Raw genomic sequence first — 21283 nt, forward strand, 5'->3', positions numbered from 1 at the left:
AACTGTAAATAACGACCAAAACAAAGAAAAGTGAATGCATTTATGAAAGATGTCGACAGTAGACATGAAAGATAAATGGTCAAGTCCGTTGGAAAACGTTCAAAACGACGGCCTGTAGACGGCTGGCGCCACTCATTGATCCTATGTGTTTATGACGGGGCGTGGTTAATGATCGATTGTCGACTGAAGAATTAATGGGATCCGGATGGTGCAAGCCATTCATCCGAATAGAAATGAACATGCAGGATGTTAACAACGAGGGCCATAAGATAAAAAGGACGAGGCTTGGGGCGGGGTAAAGCCCAGTGACGGTGCACCATGATAACGTCGTTGCAAAATGACGCAGCGGAGGAATGTGCCCTTCGTGACACTCAGCCCTTGCGGAGCAAGAAAGGGAGATCGGGAATTTTAGCTGCCAAATAGGTGGGAATGGTGCACATGGTGTTAAGAAATATTTTGGCACAAACTGCACTGGGGGCCTAAAATATCAAACTCCTTTCGCAAATGAGCTTTTTAGGTGTCAACGGAAGCAATAGACAGCAAAAATGAAAGCATGCTGTGGTCGCAAGAACTTTGATCATCGGTACGTACAAGTGACATAACTCGGAGACAGAAAGGAGAAATTATATTCGGGAAAGACAAAGTGGTAATTTTCCTCACAAGTTACCCGGTCCCGATCTTCAGTTACCTTTCATGCGATGATTTAAATGAAAAATTATAATGAAAAAGTTCAATCTTTGCATGATGCTATTTGCAATGACATGAGTAATTATTTTCGGACAAACGGTTGCATCGTCAGCGAAATCACCAGCCGGGCAAGAAATCCACAGCAATCCTGTAACATACCGGGAATCCTCGAGTTGAATTGATATAGCGCTCCATTGAGAACAAGCGTTGACCAAAAAATTTCCAGTGACCGGAGCTAGGGATCATGAAACAGGGGTGGAATATTAATGTCAGATCTGTTATTGTCTTAAATTCGACACGCTGAGCTACCTCAGTTGGCTGTGTCGTTCACAATGCGGAAACGCCACACTTGAGCGATTTCGGCTCGAGTGCCTTGCCAAGGTAGCATGCTACGTATAGGCTTACCACCTGACAAGTGCTGCCCTCACAGCGGCACGCCACTTGCCTGTTTCCTGGTTTTCCTTGAATCGGCACACGCATCCCACGTGCTCTATTGGGCGTTCGTAGGTGGTAAACAAATTAATTGTTGCAAGTGGAGCCATTTCTAATTCCATAAACTGTTTCTCGTGAAACTGCTGTGTTATCCGAAGCTGCGAAACTGAGTCGGTCCACATCCTTTAACTTTTATTTTTTCTTCTGACCTCTCTCCTATGAGTCCAAGCTCAGCTTCCGCATTTTCCCGATACCTATACTATGTAGCCACTAACCGATGGTGCTTCTTGCACCTACTGTCACGACCAGCTTGGGACATGAGCCAAATGGACGCAAATTGACCGTTTTTATGCACCACACATGACTGGGCTAGCTATGGAAAGGATGCTCACTGGGCTGTTGGTCTTACCCGCTGGTCGACTTTAAAAATTTAAACCATGTAACAAATTTTCCAAAGTCATTCAATAAATGTTGATCCTGCAAAGTTTGTAATTGACGTATCGTCGCTTTAGTTTGTTTTCGTTCTGTTTGTATTTAGCATGCCCTACCTTTGCGTTCGGCCCACAAAAGACGCCATGAAGATACATAGCCAATAAAAAAACGAAATGGAGGTAACTCGCTAAGAAAGACATTGCCTTTAAAACTGGAGTGCCTGTATATTCCTCTGCTCTTTCTACCTGCCTGCTCTACGCAGTAGCACGCCTCTTTGTTTACAAGCAGGAGGATTGTTTGTGGGCAAAGGCATTTGACGGTACATAGGGCGTTTCAATAAACTCTTCTCTCTACAAAACATGCAATGGACGACACCTCATTTATGCATTCCTTCTAACTTGAACTGGGCGTCCGCGTGTTATGCAGGATGAAGAGGTGCCCGATGATCTCTGGTCCAAAGCAGGCGCTTACCAGGACCACACCAACATGGCCGCCCTCGTCCTGAGCCAAGACAAGCTGGGACGCCTTCGCATGGTGAGACACAGTGTTGTCGCCACGCATGACACTCTGCCAGCTGGAACGGAAGCCACCACCCTCACCTTTCACCCTGCTGCTATGCAAATACAGACGCACGCACGGTGGCACGCGTAAGCCACCACCAAGAACGGTCCTCGTGCACACCCACCCTCAATTAAGTTTTCCACCTCGTTCTGGCCACTTACAGGTCCTTGCATGAAGCTCCTGTGGCCTCTCGTGCCAGCGTTCGGGATTTCCTTCAAGCGCTTCTCTTGTGGCTGTCCTGCATTCCTGTCCGCCATATTTTCCCCCTTGGCTGAGATCACGCAACAGGTTTATCGAGTTCTAACGCGCATGAGCTCACTATAGATCATTAGCCATAACGTCAACCACGATCTCCAATAAGTCACGTTGCCAAGTAGCTTTCCTCGTGATCTGTGAGTCACGCATGTGATTTTTGTCTGCCATTGCGTGAGAAATGACAATTTAGCATCCACTTTTCGCTGGCCCTCGTAGTAAATTTTGGGAAAGGCCAGTGAGAGGGAGATTACGACGAGGCACCACCATAGCCAGGCTTGCACGCGTAGCGGTGAGTATGCACACTTCTCTTGCGGCACGTTACAACTCAAGGAAATGGCGCATCTGAAAGGCAATGGCGTAGAGTGTTACGCTCTAGTGGTGCGCTTGCGTGGTGCGCTTACGGGGTCTTCAATGTTACAAAAACATCAATCGTTAGCTCTACAAACTCAATGCAGTAACCCCGATCGCTACAAGCTCTGCGAATATAGAGGCACGTGTGAGATGAATAAAGTGGCCCTTTAGGTGGTCGTGAAAATGAGTGGAAAAATAGAAGCAAAACAAACGCTTTATGCGCGCATAATCTATAGACAAAAATATATTACCGTCGGTATTCTTAACACCTTCCCCATCATTTTTTCTCTGACTATGCCATAGTCCTCAACTTCCAAGAAATTTTGTGCCAGCTGTCTAACGTTATCGTTTTGCAGTGCTCCTGCGCTCTTAGCTGGACAGTTCACAGCGTGCATACCTAAATACGTATTCTTAAAGGCACTAAATAAAAGACGTATGAATACGTTATGGTAATGAATACAGCAACGCTAAAGAAACAAACAAAGATTAGAAAAACGTCAAGCTCGCGAACAAATCTCCGGTCTAATAGCATGAAAGGAACAATAATCGTTAATTATTATTCAAGTAACCCTCTACACTAATAAATAAAAACTAATAAGCTTTATGCATCATATTAATGTAAGAAATGCATTTCAAGGACACAGCAGACGTTGTGACTGTGCGAGTCATGAGGCAGTCCCTGTGGCCGATATCAAACTGATTGAAGAATGAATAAAAAGCAAAGCTGCGCAGTTGTTCCAGCTGGAGAAATAAACGAAGCAGCAATGCTTGCTATGAATTACCGGGTACCAATGGTATTAAACCCTTCTGCAAAACCTTGTTTCCTCAGGAGGAGGAAAATATCAACTTCACGTTAACGGAAGTTCTACGGTGTCGAACAGCCCACACAAATGTTTACTTTGATCTACAAGCCCAAGATATCCTCATTTTTTTGTTTACAGTAAATCACATGTTTTCTATTAGTAAGCGAAACAGTGTTGCCCTAATAAATAGATATAACTCAAATGCATAAACAACCGCTAGCGCTCGTACGGGGATTGTCTTTCCGGCAAAGAAGCACTGCATTATTATATGGCTGGACGACCGATATTTAGAGCGGAATGATTGGTTTTCGCGAACGACTAACTGATTCCACTTCCAGGAAGGGACACTCGGAGAAGACCTGGTCATTTCTCCTCTTCCGACGCGGCTCAACGTGAGCACGGACGAGACCTACTATGACGTCAGGGGCAGCGCCGACGACGAGGGCTTCCTGGACGAGGACGACGGCTCGCCCAGGCACGTGGTCTTCAAACGACCCGGCAGCAAGGGGTCGTCGTCGACTTCTGGCAATGGAGACGACGGCAAGGGTGACTCACTCAGCGATTACGCGCAGTTAGACGACGCGATCTTCAGGTACAGGATCGTGAGAAACAGGAACACAACGGCACCGTTGGGTCGCAAGTCTCGGCGACGGCGGGCCTCCGACCCGGACACGGTGTGGCCAGAGATCCTGCTGATCGTCGACTACGACACGTACCTCCTGCACGGCCGCAGCCACACGGACATCAAGCGCTACCTGGTCAGCTTCTGGAATGGCGTCGACTTGCGGTATCGGCTGCTCTCCAGTCCGCGGGTGAAGATCAGCCTGGCGGGCATGATTGTGGCCAAGGACCGCGACGCAACGCCCTACCTGGAGCGAAATCGGCTCAGGGCGCCCAACGAGGACGCTATAGACGTTGCCGGAGCGCTGACCGACATGGGAAAATATCTGTATCGCGAGGACCGACTGCCTACCTACGACCTGGCAGTGGTGGTCACCAAGCTGGACATGTGCCGCCGGCATCTGGAGGGTGGCCGCTGCAACCGTGGTACAGCAGGGTTCGCGTACGTCGGTGGCGCCTGCGTGGTCAACAAGCGGCTGGAGAAGGTCAACAGCGTGGCCATCATCGAAGACAGCGGAGGTTTCTCGGGCATCATCGTGGCTGCTCACGAGGTCGGACACTTGCTGGGATGCGTCCACGACGGGTCGCCGGCGCCTGGATACCTCGGAGGTAACGACCGAATATTAAAGCAATGTATGCCTTGAAAGCACGTGTGACGTGGTATAACGCACCATGTTTTCAGCTCTTCTCAGCTGGCGCGCAACTTTTGCTACTCCTCACACTACCGGTTGTAGTATAAGTACACCCGTACATTGCTCAAAAGTCTGTGTGTTCGAGTCGACAACGTTTTTTTCTACGCTCAAACAAAAGGCGTCATATGCTAGGTCTATAGTGCTTACAATATATTCAAATTTTACTCGTTCTAGGCGAGTAAAATTATGCGCGATAAATATTATTGTAGGCTTCTTTCGGTTTCTATGCCATTTCAGAGGTTATATCGCTTAAATAGCACTCTCATCCGACTTTGAGAAGGAAAACAAAGCTTCATGTCGCGCCTACGCAACAATTTCAATACGAATACTGATGTCCCTGTTCACTACGGCAAAATATTTTGGTGCCACAAGCAATGCGACGACGAGTCAGGAAATGGCGAAAGACGAATATTGACGTTTCCTACACTTGATTCCGCAAGATACCCAATGCTGGGCAATTGAAGATTGGATCGCATAATCGGAAATGGTCGGAAGCTCACCAGCGCCTTGCTGGATCTTCCTCACGCGCATTTCTTTTTGTATACACGGAGATAGCTTCTAGAGCACTTCTGCGGAATTTTCAAAGCGCCCATCACAAGTATAATTTTATCACCGTTAACATGTTTCCTGAAAAGAAGTCCTAAAAAAACACCCATACACACTGCTTCGTGCCACGGAGGACTCGATCCGGTGTCCATAGGGTAAGCCGTCGTGACAGCTTCACCATCTCATAGTCGTAATCATCGTCATGTCGTTTTCGTCTTTGCCGCCGTTATCACCGTAATCTTGTCATTGCCGTCCGGTCATCTATCGCTGTCCTGAGTGGCATTTAGGGTTTTCCTTTGAATCAATCACCCTCTACAAATTTCTTCTCATTGGCTTCCAGCCGACCAGTTACGTTTCGCCCTGGTCACCTCTCACGTGGGCGCTTCCGCTTGCTTTCGGTTGCCTTGGCGGCTTTCACTTTTTGTTCCTTTACCCCTTTCCGCAGCAGGTAGCCACCTGGTACTTACACTGGCTAACTTCCACACACACACACATATATATATATATATATATATATATATATTGCAACTTCGCCTTTCAAAACGGCAGGACATTGTCAAGCGAGCTCCTTAACAATACCTTGCAACGTGGTGAACGTCGTTTAAATCATGGATCTGAGACCTCGAAGAGGTGCGTCGAAGAGGGCGAAGATTACGTCTTGAAAATTGTCACGTGGCGCTGCTTCCTAGTCTTTTTTTCTTTCTTATAGTTCATGCTACCGACGACATTTGACAGCGCTTACACTAGTTCTTTGCGATTCGCGCAAAGACGTTCTCGTTGGCATCGCACCGGAACATACGAACGCGTCAAAAGTATCCTCAGTTTCGCGCTGAATTTTGCTGGATGAGGAATGACTGGCACGCCATTTGTGCGGTTGTCTAGTTTGACGTTCTGGTGGAACATTATGGAGAGACGGGAGACACGTGTGGTAACAACGTAACTTCATGTTATACGCGTACAATCACGTATGAAGTAAACCAACTTGCGTAGAAAAGAAGTGCGGGACAATTAGCAGACCCTCCTACATAGCCGCAAACTGCCAATAGCTTTAAAAAGAAAGCGTGTATTAAATGTATTGTGCAAGTACTAACTCAGAATTTTCTTGAATAGCAAATAGTGTTCAAAAAAGGCTGAGCACAAGAAGGAGAGATGGAGATGAAAATCATTGCCTTAACGTCAAAAATAAAAAGGAGGTGGCGCGATTTAAAACATAAGTGTGGTTATTATTCTAGGTGAAATTAAAGAAAGAGTATTTGGCCAGGCTATGCTACACTCAACGCAGACAACCAGTACACGATTGGAGCATACAGACAGAGAGAGAGAGAGATAAAAGAGATGAGAAAGTCAGGGAGGTAAACCACAAGATAGATACCCAATTTGTTACCCTGCATTGGGGAAGGGGACACAGAAAGATCCTAAAGAAAAGGAAAAAAAGGAAAAGAAAGAAAAGTGCACACACCTGAAAAGAGTGGGAGAGAGGAAAAGGGAAAGAAAAAACACACACACAAAGGAACGCAGGAGTGTCACAGTCGTTCAAGCACCTTCACCGCCTTCTGGTGTGAAAATCGCACCAGCCGGAACTTTAAGATCGTCTGTTCAGAAAGCGGCCGGATATCGAGGTGGGCCAACGCCGTCACGAGCGACTATCTCTGGAGATGTAGCCAGAACAATAACAGAGGATATGTTCCATAGTTTCCTCGCTGCCGCAACTGTCACAGGCAGCACTGTCAGTCATTCCGATGGGCAAGCAAATGTATTCCTGAAAGCCATCCTAGCCATAGTTCGGCAGAGAACAGTTGTCTCGATTCGGTATAGACGACTGGAGCAACTTAATACGCGGTCACAAGCGCCAGAGTGAGGTAGACTGACGAAATTTCCACGCCTACATATGGTCGCCATTCTCGGTTCACGGTATAAGTATTCGGAGATCTATTGGAAAAACACTTCACTCGTACTGTGGCAAGGAATACCCCATGATGGTGCGGCGATGATTAAACGCGAGTTCCCGCACACGCTCAGGTCCCGGCGCCCAGCGGTGTCCCTGGGAGGACGGCTTCATCATGAGCGACCTGCGGCACACGGAGCGGGGCTTCCGCTGGTCTTCGTGCAGCGTGCAGCAGTTCCGTCACTTCCTGTTGGGCGAGACGGCCACCTGCCTCTACAACTACCCGCACGAGAACCAGCTGCTCGCACGCATGCTGCCGGGGTCCATGCTCAGCCTCGACGACCAGTGCCGCAGAGATCGGGGAACCACCGCCTGCTTCGTACGTATGCACATTCGTTTAGAGCAGGACAAAGGCGGATAGAAGGCCGCTCTAGTGACTTGGCGTTGTCCAGCGTGGTCTCTCTTATGGAGAGCATCAAGTCCGGCGAGGCCTTTCTTGTGCGTCATATGCGCGTCAAGTTGTCCTTATTCATTGTATTCCCCAAATCCAAATTAAGAAACAAAATTAGTCAAGTTGGACCACCTTCAAATTCTACTGGTGTCAGTATTCCAATTTTCCTTATGAACGCGCATTTCTAACATTAGGTTATAAGGAAGACCGTATGGACACATAATGCACTCAGCCATTGCGAGTTTCAAGTACATGAGCTAGGCTCTCGCGGCTCCAGTTTTGTGCATTTTGATGAGTGTGGCGTTATATGTTTATTTATTCATCAATTCCTCGAATGCCCCTTCAAGGGTAATTGAGGGATTAAGGTGTGAAAGAACAAGTGTCCTTGTGGAAGGTCCATGAATGATCTTTCGCTGGCTCAAGAGCTCCACAGCGGCTAGAATCAACGAAGTGCTATTGAATGAACTCTACACCAAAGGGTCGCTTTCAATGGACCAGGCCAGAAATGGCCATTTCATTTATGTTAGTGCAATGTAATTGAGCGAGACATTATCTACGTCGTGCTTCTATGCTAACTCGATGAGGACACTAGACTTCGGACGCATATCACAAACAAGCTCAATCCAGCACCACAGACTGAATCTACTATCTGCTTGCGGGATAGCGTAAACGCCGTTGTGAATCACCGAGTGGACGAAAGTTCGGTAGGGACAATGTAACGATTCCATTCCAAGTATTTTTTCACACCGGTTCAATATTGGCCCAAGCGGCGCTGCGCATACCCAATCACAGTGATCAGATGGGGGTGCTTAATCCGAAATGAATAGAATCGAAGAGAATCGTAACATTACACTGGGCTTGGCTTGTGTGCAGGTATAGTGCAAATATTTCAACCCAGCGAGTGCCGAAATAGCGGCAGAGCGAAGTTAGCATTTTCTGATGATATTAGCGAAGTAAGCACTTTATAATGATGCCAGCAACGTTTCGCCCACATCACTCGCGCAATTTTCGTATAAAATGCCCAGAATTTGGAGCTGTAGGTTTCTCAGCCTCTCTGAAGGAGGGTGGGGCACCTTTCTCTTCGTGATACTTTTTTTGTGTGTGTGTATGCGGGGAAGCAGGACACAGGAATTAGCATTGCTATCGGAAAAAGTCGAACGCTATAGGCCCAACTTGAATCGCAAGAACTCATGCGGGGCATTGATAAAGGTATGAAGAAACATAGGTTGTCATCGTTAATATAAAACCTAGAATAATATTATTGACAGCAGGACCCGCACCAGACATACTGCCCTTGTTTCCAGATTAATTTGGTTAATACAATCAGTGCTCAATCTCCTCCTAATGGGGGTGAATGAAATCAACTTGTGGCATCATTTCTAGGTGAACTGTATGACCGTTAACCATCAGTATGCAAAGTACTGATTCTGTTAATACGTAAAGCTGCGTTATGGTATCAATGCTACTGCTAGGCTCATGGCTACCTAGAGCCCGAAGAAACTGCGCACCGTAGCGTAGGCATGCACAGACGACTAATTCAATACATCATAAATTTGTTATTTTGAAGTTGCCGCAACTATTGCGGATTTTTATATACTAACCACTACAAATGTTTAAAACCTTATGTGTACCAGCAGACCACAGTTTAAATGAGAAACTGCTAAAATAGGGCATGTTTGTTTGTTAACCAATGTTCAATCTGAAATTCACTGTGGAAACATACGAGGTCCAGCAGCACAAATGTGCCTCGCGTTTATTTTGGAAGGTCTCATTCAGAAAGCGATACGACACCCTTCTTGGTTCTAATAAAGAAACTCATCTCTGTGTAGGATTTCATGCATGTGGGGCATGCGTGTTTTATAGAATTGTGCGTCTGTGTGTCTCAAGTCTATCGTCTGTTGATCCGCAACTTGCAGAAGGACTCCCGTGTGTGCGCCCAGCTGTTTTGCTACGATAGCTCGTCGGGATACTGCGTTTCGTATCGACCAGCTGCCGAGGGTTCACCATGCGGAGACGGTCAAGTAAGTGCAGCACGCTGGCAAGCTGGATCACACTCGGAAGCCTCGTGGTCAATGTTATGACCCATTATGATTTACACTGTGACGCATCGACAAAGCTGTGTACACGACACGTGAGCAGTCTGCTAAGTTCGGCATACCGTAAACAAACAAGCAAAGAAACAAGTTGAGCTGGTCTGTACATGTCTCGCACAAAACAAAGGAAACGGCGTTAGCACGCGATATGGAAAATACCACAGCCACAGTTCATCGACTACATTGTGGTTTACAGTAAGGTTGGTTCTATTAGTGCTGTGAGAGGTGAGAAGAGAAAAAAGTGTATTCGATGAAAGCCCCGTCCCCAGTACAATTACAGTTTCAATAACACGAAATCACCTTTCGGTGCATCACAGAAAATCGCCTGGGATGGAGTCACGCACATGAATACGCCCTTTCAGAACAATACAAAAGTTGCATAAACAATATTGTTTAAACATCTTGTTTATGCATAGAAGTGGTTTCTGTGGATATGAGACCAAGAAATTGAATCAACAGCCGTTTCATTAATCAGCATTGGCGTACGTTTGAGAAAACACAAAAAGCCAAAGGCCAGACACATTGGTGTGAGTTAGTCTAACGAAGTAAACAATCCACGTCAATTAAACTGCTTCACTGCTACCTATTCCAGCCATCCTTCATGTATTAAATACAAAATTAATTTCAAGTTTGCTACAAGTTCTGCCAATTCGAAAATACATATGCAAATGTTTAACCTTTTAGAGAAGTTAGTCATGCAATGCACCAGTAGTCGGCAGGGCTCCCAAACCTTAACGTGGAATAATGAGGGATATTAGTGAAGCGGATGCGAAAATTTTCAACCCTAACTTACAGGGCTACATTCCAAGCCTAGTGATCATTTCATTTATTTTTTATTTTTGCTTTTCAGCGGCACACCAGATGGAAATAAAGGTGCGATCTGCGAATACTGATATGTAATCGCCAATTGACCGTCCGAGTAATTTTCACGCACTAAAATTGTTCTTATTGTTTTTTTTTTCATTTTGGAGGCATCGTTTAACACTTGCGCCAGCTTATTCAAGACAGCACGAAGTGAATCTCTAGTCAAAAGCTGTCAGGTGTATAACTGAAAGACGACTTCAATGACGTTTTTGAATAAACTTTGTTGTTTATGACATGCCGAGTGGAAAATAAGCATCGCCTGGAACCAATTTAGGAAAAACAATATCGAGTAGGACAAATGATATGGACAGAACAGAGAGATTCGAGACGATGGAAACCACATACATTAAAAGACCAAACTGTGTTTTATGGGCGTACATGAGTCAGCCAAGATAATTAGGCAGACCACTGATGAGTTTAATTCGTGGAACGTCGTCCAGCAGGGAGGAACAATCACCAATGCTGACGGCTGTCAAAAGAAGCGATCGCAACCTCGAATTACGCTTTGTTTCTATTACCAATAATAAACTAACCCCACATTCTAAAATTACACACACAAATACAATTTCCACATTTGCAGCAAACTGCCAGTTCAGATGCACATGCAGTATGTTTTACCGTCGAACTCGTCAACTAGCGAAATCTGGAAGGAAGCCAGTAAGAAGCTTGATAAGTCATCAAGGGACTTTGGAAACAATTATTGGTCTTTCCTAGAAAGATACCAACGACAAAACTCATGCAGGAGTAGTTGACTAAGTCACGAGTTTCGAGAAGGAACTCCCGTCTTCCGTTTCCCGTCTTCCGGCACTTTAACGATCCATGGGCTGCGTAGAACTGACAACCTTGGGTACCTTATCGACGGCGGAAGCGCAGGAAAAGAATGCTAATAAAAAAACAACACAGCATCTTGATAGCTCTAGCATCTATCACTCGGAAGGAAGCGCAGCGGCATGTGCACATCAGTGCTTATTAAAAGTCGTTGTCGGGCACATGGAAAGAAAAGGGTAGAATAAAGTGCGTTACGGAGAGCAATGCCGTAACATTTTGTCCCACAGCGTCCTGCTGCTATTTTTATCACTTTTCTTGTTCTGTACTCTGCAAGAGCACAGTAAGATTGCAAAGGTGCACATTGTCGCATTTGAAGGTAACCGCGGTCCTTTTAAAGGCAGTTGTATTAGCGTTGATATTTTAGCTAGTGTTTGTGAGGTATAAGTGAGATATCAAACGGAATACAATTTACAGGAGCAGTTCTTAAGAACCTGGGTTCCAGGAGCCTTTTTATAGGTGTCATGGCATCACGTCTCAGAAATGCTCCTCCATCGCCGACATTATATTGAGACGCTGGTAAAATAACCAGAGCACCAACTTTATGACAGATACCGTAGTGACTGAAGAGTTCGTTATAATAATGTGGATATCATTCTTGTACTTTGCGGATAGCATTTCTGGATATTAAGGGAGCCTGCGACGACGTACACAGTGAATTGTTATGGGATATTCTCAAGCACGGTGGCACAGATAACAAGTTCGTGGAACTGCTAAGTGAGATATATAGAGATAACCGGTTACAAACTGTATCGGAAGGCTAAAAATGCAATGAAGTGGTGGAAATTCACCATGGCTTAAGCAAGGATGTCCTCAGTCTGCATTGTTGTTCATGCTTTATGTTAAGGGCACAGAAAGACGACTGGAAAACAGTAAATTAGGGTTCGATTTATCATATATGCGTAATGGACAAATGGCGCAACAGAAGGTCCTAGGATTTATGTACGCGGACGACACTGTGCTAGCGAACAATGCAAGATATTTACAGACACTTGCGAATACGTGTGACAACGCAGCGGCAAACCTATACCTTAAGTTTAGCTCATAGAAATTGAGAATTATGATCTTCAATGAAGAGACGAGTAATTACGTGGTGTCAGTTGAGCAGAGAATTATACCCTTAGTCAAGCAATGTGTATACATAAACGAAGAAAAGACTTACTCAAGCACCCACCTAGATAATCCAAAAATAAAGGGGAGGCGGAATGCAGCAACAATGAAACGGAGCACTTTGGAGCCTCAATAAATATTGAGGCGGTGCGGGGAATCCGGATAGGAGTAATGGTGCCAGCGCTAACGTTCGCAAGTACTATTCTGTGCTTAAACTCAGATGTCATGTCGGGGAACCAAAGATCAGTAGGGCGGTTGGCATTGGGAGCCCACGGTAAAACCACGAATGAGGCAGTGCAAGGTGCCATGGGTTGGAACTCGTTTGAAGTCAGAGAAGTGCAGAGCAAGATTGGTTTTGAAGAAAGACTCAGAAGTGTGGATCAAAATAAATGGACGATTAAAGTGCACAAGTATCTGTATCTGAAAAACGTGGACACAGAATGGAGGAAGAGGTCAAGAAATGTGGCAAGCAAGTACAGGGTAATTGAAAGTATAAACAGGCAACCAGGACTCATCAGAAAGAAAGTGAGAGAAAAAAAGACAGTGAACTGGATGCAAAGAATGGAAACAAAAACTACCATGGAGATTTACAAGAATACGAAGAAAGTAGAATGGGGAAACCTGTGTGATAACACGAAAGGAAGTGCCTTCCTATTTGTGGCTCTAGCTGGTTGCCTAAGGAGAAAAACATACTGGAACAAACATTCAAAACAAGATGAGACATGCGTATGCTGCAGCAAAAGTAGAAAAGTGGAAAGTGGGAAAGAGCAGTAGGTAACCTACACTTTCCAGAAGCGCTTGGGTTTTAAGTGGACGGAAGCATCAACCGGTCAGCAGTCGAGATAAGGAAGAGACGTTTGGAGTATCGGTGAGAAAAAATTAAGGGAGAAATTGATACGACCAGATCAGTTAAAGGCATAAGTAGCTTTACAAGGTAGATACAGAAGTTTTGAGGAAAATAAAAAAAGGATTAAAGAGGTGTATGCAAAAATGCTAAAATGAAAAGAATGTATAGCGTATCTGAGTAACTCAAACAGGCTAGGTGTTTGTCACCACCCCGTTTCAAAGGGAATGCCAGTAAGTCGTCATCATCATCATCAGAAACGCGAGATAGGAGCCAGGCCTCAGTGCTCGCTGTGGTGTCTGGCTCAGACCAGACGCATGACACGGGACCACGCAAGCGCAGTCTGCAACTCTCTTTATTCGTCACAGTAAAGCAACTTATATAGGAAATCATATTGAATGACGATGACGATATGTACACTGAAAGAAATGAAACTGAAACAAGAAAGAAGGATACAACATCACCTCCCGCTTGAAATACAACATAGTGATTTGCAACAACCAAAATAACACGAACTAAACACTTATTGTTCAGGTAAAGAAAACCCAAATCTTTCGACGGGTCGGCGTACCCTAGTGCTGCGACGCAAAGGTTGCTCCGCCGAATCCTCTAAAGGAGCGACCACTTCTTCATTAACTTCAGCCCTTGTTTCCGGCGATCGCAACAGTTCACCATGTTCAGCGTCTGCGCGGCTTTCAGCCCCAGCGGTACCCGAGTAGTCGTGAGGCAATTCCCATGCCCATTGTTCTGTTGTCTGCGATTGATTGCAGGGAACCCGAACTAGTTTAGACGCGTTCCAGCAACGACCGTCGCTCATCAAAAAGCTATTTTTGCCTTTTCTGCCGACAATCTTGAAAGGGCCCATGTAGTTTACCGACGCTTTCCCACCGCCTGCTGGCTTGCGTACACGAACGAAGTCCCCTACACAAAAGGCTGGTCTTTTCGCACCTCGCCTCCTGTCCGTATAGTGCTTTGCATACGTCTGCTTCGCCTTAACCCTAGCAGGAACATTCTTATTCGAACTGGCATGGACGCCCTCTCTTGTCGGCAAACCCACTGTATTGAGTCTTGTCCTTGGCTGGCGCCCGTGAAGCAACTTGGCTGGCGACACACCCGTTGTCGCATGCGGCGTCGACCTATATATGCCGAGATAGTCAACCACAGCAGCCTGGAGGGGCCGTTGTTCCAGTCGGGCAACCTGCGTGAAATCTTTCAGCACGCGATTAAAGCGTTCAATCGCGCCGTTTCCTTGTGGATAGTACAGAGAAGAACAACGATGCACAATACCCCTCTCTCTCAAGAATGTTTCGAACATTTGCGATCTAAACTGAGGCCCATTATCTGTGACAATTTCTTCCGGATAGCCTTCTCGGCTGAACACAGTCTGCAAAAAATCGACCACGCTCTGTGACGTCACTGTAGATGAAAAGGCAACCTCAGGCCACTTGGAATGATAATCGATCAGCGATATCATGTACCTACAGTTTGAAGGGGCCCAGTCAATCGGTCCCACTATATCCATTGCTAACTTCTGCCATGGTAGCGCTGTAAACGTCAGCGGCTGCAGCGGTGCAAACGACGGTTTAGCGGACTTGTCCGCGGCCTGGCAGATATGACAAAAATGGATCGCTTCTTCTACTTGTTTATTCAAACGCGGCCACCAGTAAAGATCACGTAGTCTCTGCTTCGTCCTCACAATTCCTGGGTGACCTTCGTGCGCAAAACCAACAAGGAGCGAGGTTAATTCACTCGGAACAACTACCTGCTCGCCGCGCATCAAAAGGCCATCAACGAAAGAAAGCTCTTCCCGCACGTTAAAGTACGGCATTATTTCTGCTGGCAAAGCTTTTCTAGGCGCCCAACCATGTACCACGTGTACAACAACCTGTTGCAGTGTGCTGTCTGCAGCAGTGGCCACCTGCAGCCGTTCCTTTGTTAGGCACTCTGATACAACGGACACAATTTCTTCCTGCATCGTCTGCAGCGAATCACAGTCAAGAGGTAGGCGTGAAAGCGCATCTGCCACGATATTTTGCGATCCCTTATGGTACTCTATGTCGAAGTTATAATACAAAAGTCGAGCTGACCATCTGGATATACGCAAAGGTCGGCGTCCTGTACCGGCAGCTGAAAGTAACGTCACTAGTGCCTGATGGTCCGTACGCAACAAAAATTTTCTACCCCACAAGTAGACGTGCCAGCGCTCGCACGCGAAGAGACAAGCAAGGGCCTCACGTTCCCCAGCGGAGTACTTCCGCTCAGCAGGAGTCAGGGCACGCGATGCGAAGGCCACCGTGCGTACGCTGTCACCATCGCGTTGCTGAAGAACGGCTCCCAGTCCCTTATCAGAAGCATCTGTCGTAACAATTACATCAAGGTCTGGGTTAAACATTTGTATGACTGGGCTTGAAGACAAAGCTGTCTTAACAAGCTGGAAGCTACGCTCAGCCTCATCATCCCACGTGAACTGTTGACCAGACCGCAGGAGCCTTCTAAGTGGCTCGACAAGATCAGCAAATCGCGGCACAAACCGAGCATAGTAACCAGCGAGAACCAAAAATGACCTCAAAGTGGCAACATCGTGAGGAGCAGGCACTTTGACAATAGCGTCAACCTTAGACTGCAATGGTGTAAGCCCTTTTGAGCTCACCGTATGCCCTAAAAAGGATAGTTCTGAAACAGCAAATGTGCATTTCTGGTTGAGCTTTAAACCTGAATCACTGATGCGTTTTAGCACCTGGTGTAGATTCTTGTGGTGCTCCTCACGTGTCTTGCCCCACACAATCACATCATCAATGTAACAAAGTACGCCTTTGCAATTTTTCAAAATATGCTGCATCATTCTCTGAAAGGCTGAAGGGGCAGATGCAAGGCCAAAACACACTCTCTTAAAACGAAACAATCCTTCGTGTGTGATAAAGGTGGTTAGTCCCCGACTTTCCGGAGTCAGTTCTAGCTGGTGGTATGCCGACGCTAAGTCGAGCTTTGAGAAGCACGTTCCTCCAGCTAGTTCATGAAGTAGTTCCTCTGTATGCGGAAGAGGAAAAGCATCGGCAATTACTGCCTTGTTCACTTCACGTAGGTCCACACACAACCTAATTGAACCGTCCTTCTTCCTAACGACGACGATCGGTGAAATCCACTCCGATGCGTCGACAGGTTCAATTATATCTTCGGCCAGCAGTCGTTGTATCTCTACCGATACCTGTTGCCGTAGCGTGAGTGGCAGGTGTCGGAGCTTCGCGACGACTGGTTTCACAGATGAACGGCATTTAACATGGTGAACAAAGCCTTTCACATGCCCTAACTGTTCCGTGAACAAGTGCGCAAACTCTTGCGTGAATTCTGAAGGCAGTGAATCAGGGCATGTCACCTGGCAGCAATTCAAGGTTGAGCCGTTGATAGTGATTCCCAGGCTCCGAACGGCATCAAGCCCCAGCAGCGAAGTGCCCTTGGTTGTGACATGAAAGAGCACACTGGCTCTGTTTCCCTTGTAAGATACGTCAGCAAGAAAGCAACCGCTTAACTTGATTTGTTCTCCGGAATAGTTACACAAATTGGCAGTCGGCGGTCGCAATGAGTAGGTGTTGGCTAGATATTTGTGGTAGTGCTCTTCACTGAGCAATGAAACCGTAGCGCCCGTGTCGACAATCAACGACAATCTTATCTTCCCGATAGAAATGTTGGCTCGAATATCTTTCGCCGACGCATTACGGTCACCGATCTGAAGTACCGTGACGGCGTTGGCTTTCTCGGGCTTTCGAACGGCATATTTCTTTTTCTTCGATTTGCACATGCTTGAAAAGTGACCAATTTTTCCACAAGAGTGGCAACGCTTGTTCCTCGCCGGACATGCAGTCGAGTTAGCCATATGCGATGACGAGCCGCACCTGTATCAACTTCCTTGCTCAGAGTCTGACCTTTTTCGCACATCTTGAATCTTGTTCACAGTGCTATGCGCGAATTCCCCGAGCGCTTGTTGCGTTTGCTCAATTTGCTTCCCGATGTCAACAGCACGCTGCAGTGTAAGCGAAGACCCTTCATAAAGCATGCGTTCACGGGTTGTTCGTGACGAAGTGTCTTCCAGTAATTGGTCTCGAATCATGCTATCGGTAGCACTGCCAAAATTGAAAGTAGACGCAAGGTCCCGAAGACTGTTTGTAAATGCTTGAAAGGTCTCACCAGGCAGTTGTCTTCTTTGGCGAAACCGGCGCCGCTCCACCAAATCATTCGTAGCGCTTGCGAAATGCGTATCCAGTGTAGCAAGCGCGTCCTTGAACTGGTCCACCTTGTCCTCGGCCTTGGCGTCCGCGGTCACGTCTGCTCCTTGTGCAAGGATGCTGTAGAATATTCGCTGGCCTTCAACCCCGAGCGAGTTGAGCAGAATTGCCTTGCGACGCTTCGGCTGCAGTTCATCGCCTCCAATGGCCTCCAGGAAATTCAGGAATACGCGTTTCCACTGCTGCCAAGGTACAGCCGGGTCACCGGGTGCAGGCAAGAAAGGGGGCGGTACTGGGAAACACCCGAGCGGCATGGCTCCGATACTGACCCTCGTCGCCAATATGTGGTGTCTGGCTCAGACCAGACGCATGACACGGGACCACGCAAGCGCAGTCTGCAACTCTCTTTATTCGTCACAGTAAAGCAACTTATATAGGAAATCATATTGAATGACGATGACGATATGTACACTGAAAGAAATGAAACTGAAACAAGAAAGAAGGATACAACACTCGCCTCATGATGCGTTTCAACTATCCGCATACTTAGTCATCACAGAAGAGTTCTGCCCGAGTTTCTTTAAATGTGACAATGTGCACTTTCATGAAGGCAGCTGTCAGTTTCGAATGCGTCATCAGCATTGCCTTGTGTCTAGTTGGTCAACTTGCCCAGACATGGTCAGCCTCCGCATTGCTGCTTTCTTCCATTTAAATTTTTGAGTGTAAGTGTGTAGGGGGTGGGGTGGCGCAGGGTGAAGAGGAATGTTGTAGATAATCAAAAAAGGCGGCACCGGTTCGAGGCAGGGAAACTCCACGCAGAGTCCTTATATATGGAGCGAACTTGTAACTAAGCCGTTTCACTACAATGCAGCGCTATCTCTAAGTCGCGATTGCCAATCACGGGTGCAATCACATAAATGCACGTGTTCTGTCGCTGCGTGTCTCTCGGCGCTGGAGCATTGACCATGCGCATTCTCACTCTCGAGTACATTCTGAAGTGCCAGGATTACGTGGCTCACAGCTCACTCCCATGTCACAGCAGAGACTGTAGTATGACAGGTCGTTGCCAGCACACAACTACAAACAAGTCGCTGAAAATGCGCCATTGCAGAAATGGCTCAGCTGAAACAGTACAGACGATTATCTGAAGGCTATATATTGCAAACAAATCCTCACAAGCAATATTCTAAGCATTCAAAGGTGCTCGAGAATTTAGGTAAAGTTATCAAGCGGCCTAGATTGTGTTCAGATAGTCATACCACCTTGATGTTAAGCTAACCTCTTTTAATCTTTCTAGTTTCTACAGAATACATTTTCGCTTTCTTTATAACTGTTGAGAACGGGGAAGGAAGGCTGCATCTGAGCCGGCTATCCCATTGCACAATTAAAAAGCGTAATATATCCCTAAACCCATTTACCACATACACATTCCACAGACACAGCTGCATACTTATACTGAAAAAAAAGTATGTCAGTATCAACAATACAAAAATGCTAACAAGAACGAACATTATATATGCACTCAGGTTAATAGGGGTTCAGGCGAACAGTGCAAGAAAGACATTATTATATACGCATACACTTATGTTATTTTTTTGCCGGAGTCCTAAAAGCAAACAAACTGTAATTAGAGTTCTCAATAATCCACAGATCAAAGCAAATTAATTAGATTGCTGTCCAAAGGGAAAGCACTTGGGACTAATAACGCACATCTCTTATTAGCATATCACAAGCACATTATGTTTGTCCATGTGCCTCAAGTTATTGTGCAAGGGAACTCTGATGAAAGTATTGCGGACACTTCATAACCAAACATTGTACAGAAACGTCTGTAGTGTCTCAGTAGGAGAAGTTGGATATTTACTTTTCCGTTTTTCTCAAAATGAGGTTTGCAGGCTACGTCCAGTCGTCGATGGTGTAGAAAGCTATCTAATTTATGGTAACCTTTCTAGGTTAACCATAGGGCAGTGTATACTCGATGCCGTAGTGCAGTCTTGGTTTGATGGTTGAATCACATTTTCAGATAGTGTCTTATGTAGCTTCCGTAGAGCGTTTTTGGAGTCGTATGGTATGGATTCCGTATGAGTAATCATGATAAAAAATTGAGCACTAATAGCTATACTATCCGCTAGCTCTTTTCCAGTTATGCCAATGCGAGTAGGTATCTAATAAAATGAAACTCGGTGGCGAGACGATGAAGCGATTGTCAATGTATTTGATACCACATATTCTGACGCAACTACATTAGCATGAAAAGAACATTGAGCCAACTACTCTAGTGGTGCTTTTGAGTCAGAGCGTACTACCCAGTTGTAGCTGAATTCGTTGCCAGCAATGTGTCTTGCAGCCTGGCGAATTCCAAACAGATCCGCTGAAGTAGATGATACCTCGGTCGAGAAACGGTAGTTTTTGCTTTCATTGTGCACTGGAGAGAGAACAGCAGACGTGGAACTACTCTCAGTCATCGATACCTCAGTAAAAATGAGCGTGCTATTATTTTGAAATCGTTTCCTGTGCAGAAGTGTCATAAATTCAGCCTCCAGTGGATGCGTTGATGACTTTTTCTCAATCCTTAGAATCTTCAGAGCCCCATGGGGTGTGATTAATCGCCAAGGTGTAAAATTTATTTCCGGGCGAGAAAATTGACGTTGCTAGGAAGTAATCGACTGATAATCAGAACTCAATGCATCCCCTATTTGTTGAGTCCTCTGAAGATGATTAGCTTGCAATAAATGATTATAACGTTGTGTTGACAGCCTGATGATATGTGGAAGGGTTTCCTGAACACATAAACCTTGAACCGGTTGTTCGCTGGCCTCAGTACGATAAGGCTGCTCAATTTCAAATGAGGTAGTCGAAAACATATTTTTAAGCTCCAAGTAATCAGGTTAGTTAGCATTGGATCAGGGGACTCAGATAGGCCATACATAAATGGCAGTGAGTGGGCGATAATGTGGTGAACAATAGCAACGCGGATTTTAAGCAGGGAGTCTGATGTGCTACCCCATTTAGTGACTGCAATGTATCGTAATGCATTGGGAGTTCAATCAATGCGCTCTTCGAGATAATATATGTGAGCACGCCATGAAAGAATATGGTCAAGACAATTCTCAGAAAAATCCACACAACAGGTAAATCTGTCTTACTGTAATTCTCAGGTTGAGCAGACACTTTGTTCTGAAGGCCAATACAACTGACTCATCCATTCACAGATCCATGGCACATTCAGTAAAGAAAACAAAAAACGGAACGTGATGTCAACGGCTTCCTGAAAGACATTTTTGTATTTCGGCACTTTTACGCAGTGCTCGTCCGAGCCGAATATTCACAGATCATCTGCGCAAATTGATGTATAAAGTGGAGTCGGCAGCAAGCCTGTTGGCTTGAACATAACATATTACCGAATATTATTCGTTTATGCTACACTGTTTCCTTAGGCACATTTGTCATTATTTTCAATCTTACGCAATGTTCAACAAGAAACGGATTTCCGTGCAAGATACAGTTAACGAGACATGCGTTAAGATATTGTAGCAAAGAGGGACTCTGGTGAATATATACATTGTTGTAGGATTATAAAAACCATAAATACTTTTCCCAACCGGAGGCTG

At 45.8% G+C, this 21283-nt stretch overlaps 1 protein-coding gene and 1 long non-coding RNA gene across 3 annotated transcripts in view; one reads left to right on the top strand and one right to left on the bottom strand.

Moving 5' to 3' along the window:
• The window catches only part of LOC135914223 (A disintegrin and metalloproteinase with thrombospondin motifs like), a 279502-nt gene that overhangs the window by 240140 nt on the left and 18079 nt on the right, over positions 1-21283 (top strand). For both annotated transcript variants that reach the window (XM_065446973.2, XM_065446974.2), the window contains exons 4-7: positions 1978-2085; positions 3860-4751; positions 7400-7644; positions 9633-9737. In XM_065446973.2, the coding sequence (XP_065303045.1) occupies positions 1978-2085; positions 3860-4751; positions 7400-7644; positions 9633-9737 (1350 nt within the window). The remainder of the gene's footprint in view (positions 1-1977; positions 2086-3859; positions 4752-7399; positions 7645-9632; positions 9738-21283) is intronic.
• LOC139060777 (uncharacterized) lies at positions 13790-19508 on the bottom strand. The gene is made up of 2 exons (XR_011515031.1): positions 17635-19508; positions 13790-15807 (listed from the first exon to the last, which is right to left on the bottom strand). It is a non-coding gene; the product is annotated as an uncharacterized lncRNA (long non-coding RNA).

This window comes from Dermacentor albipictus, chromosome 6 (genome assembly GCF_038994185.2).
Source record: "Dermacentor albipictus isolate Rhodes 1998 colony chromosome 6, USDA_Dalb.pri_finalv2, whole genome shotgun sequence".
NCBI classification, from domain to species: Eukaryota; Metazoa; Arthropoda; class Arachnida; order Ixodida; family Ixodidae; genus Dermacentor; species Dermacentor albipictus.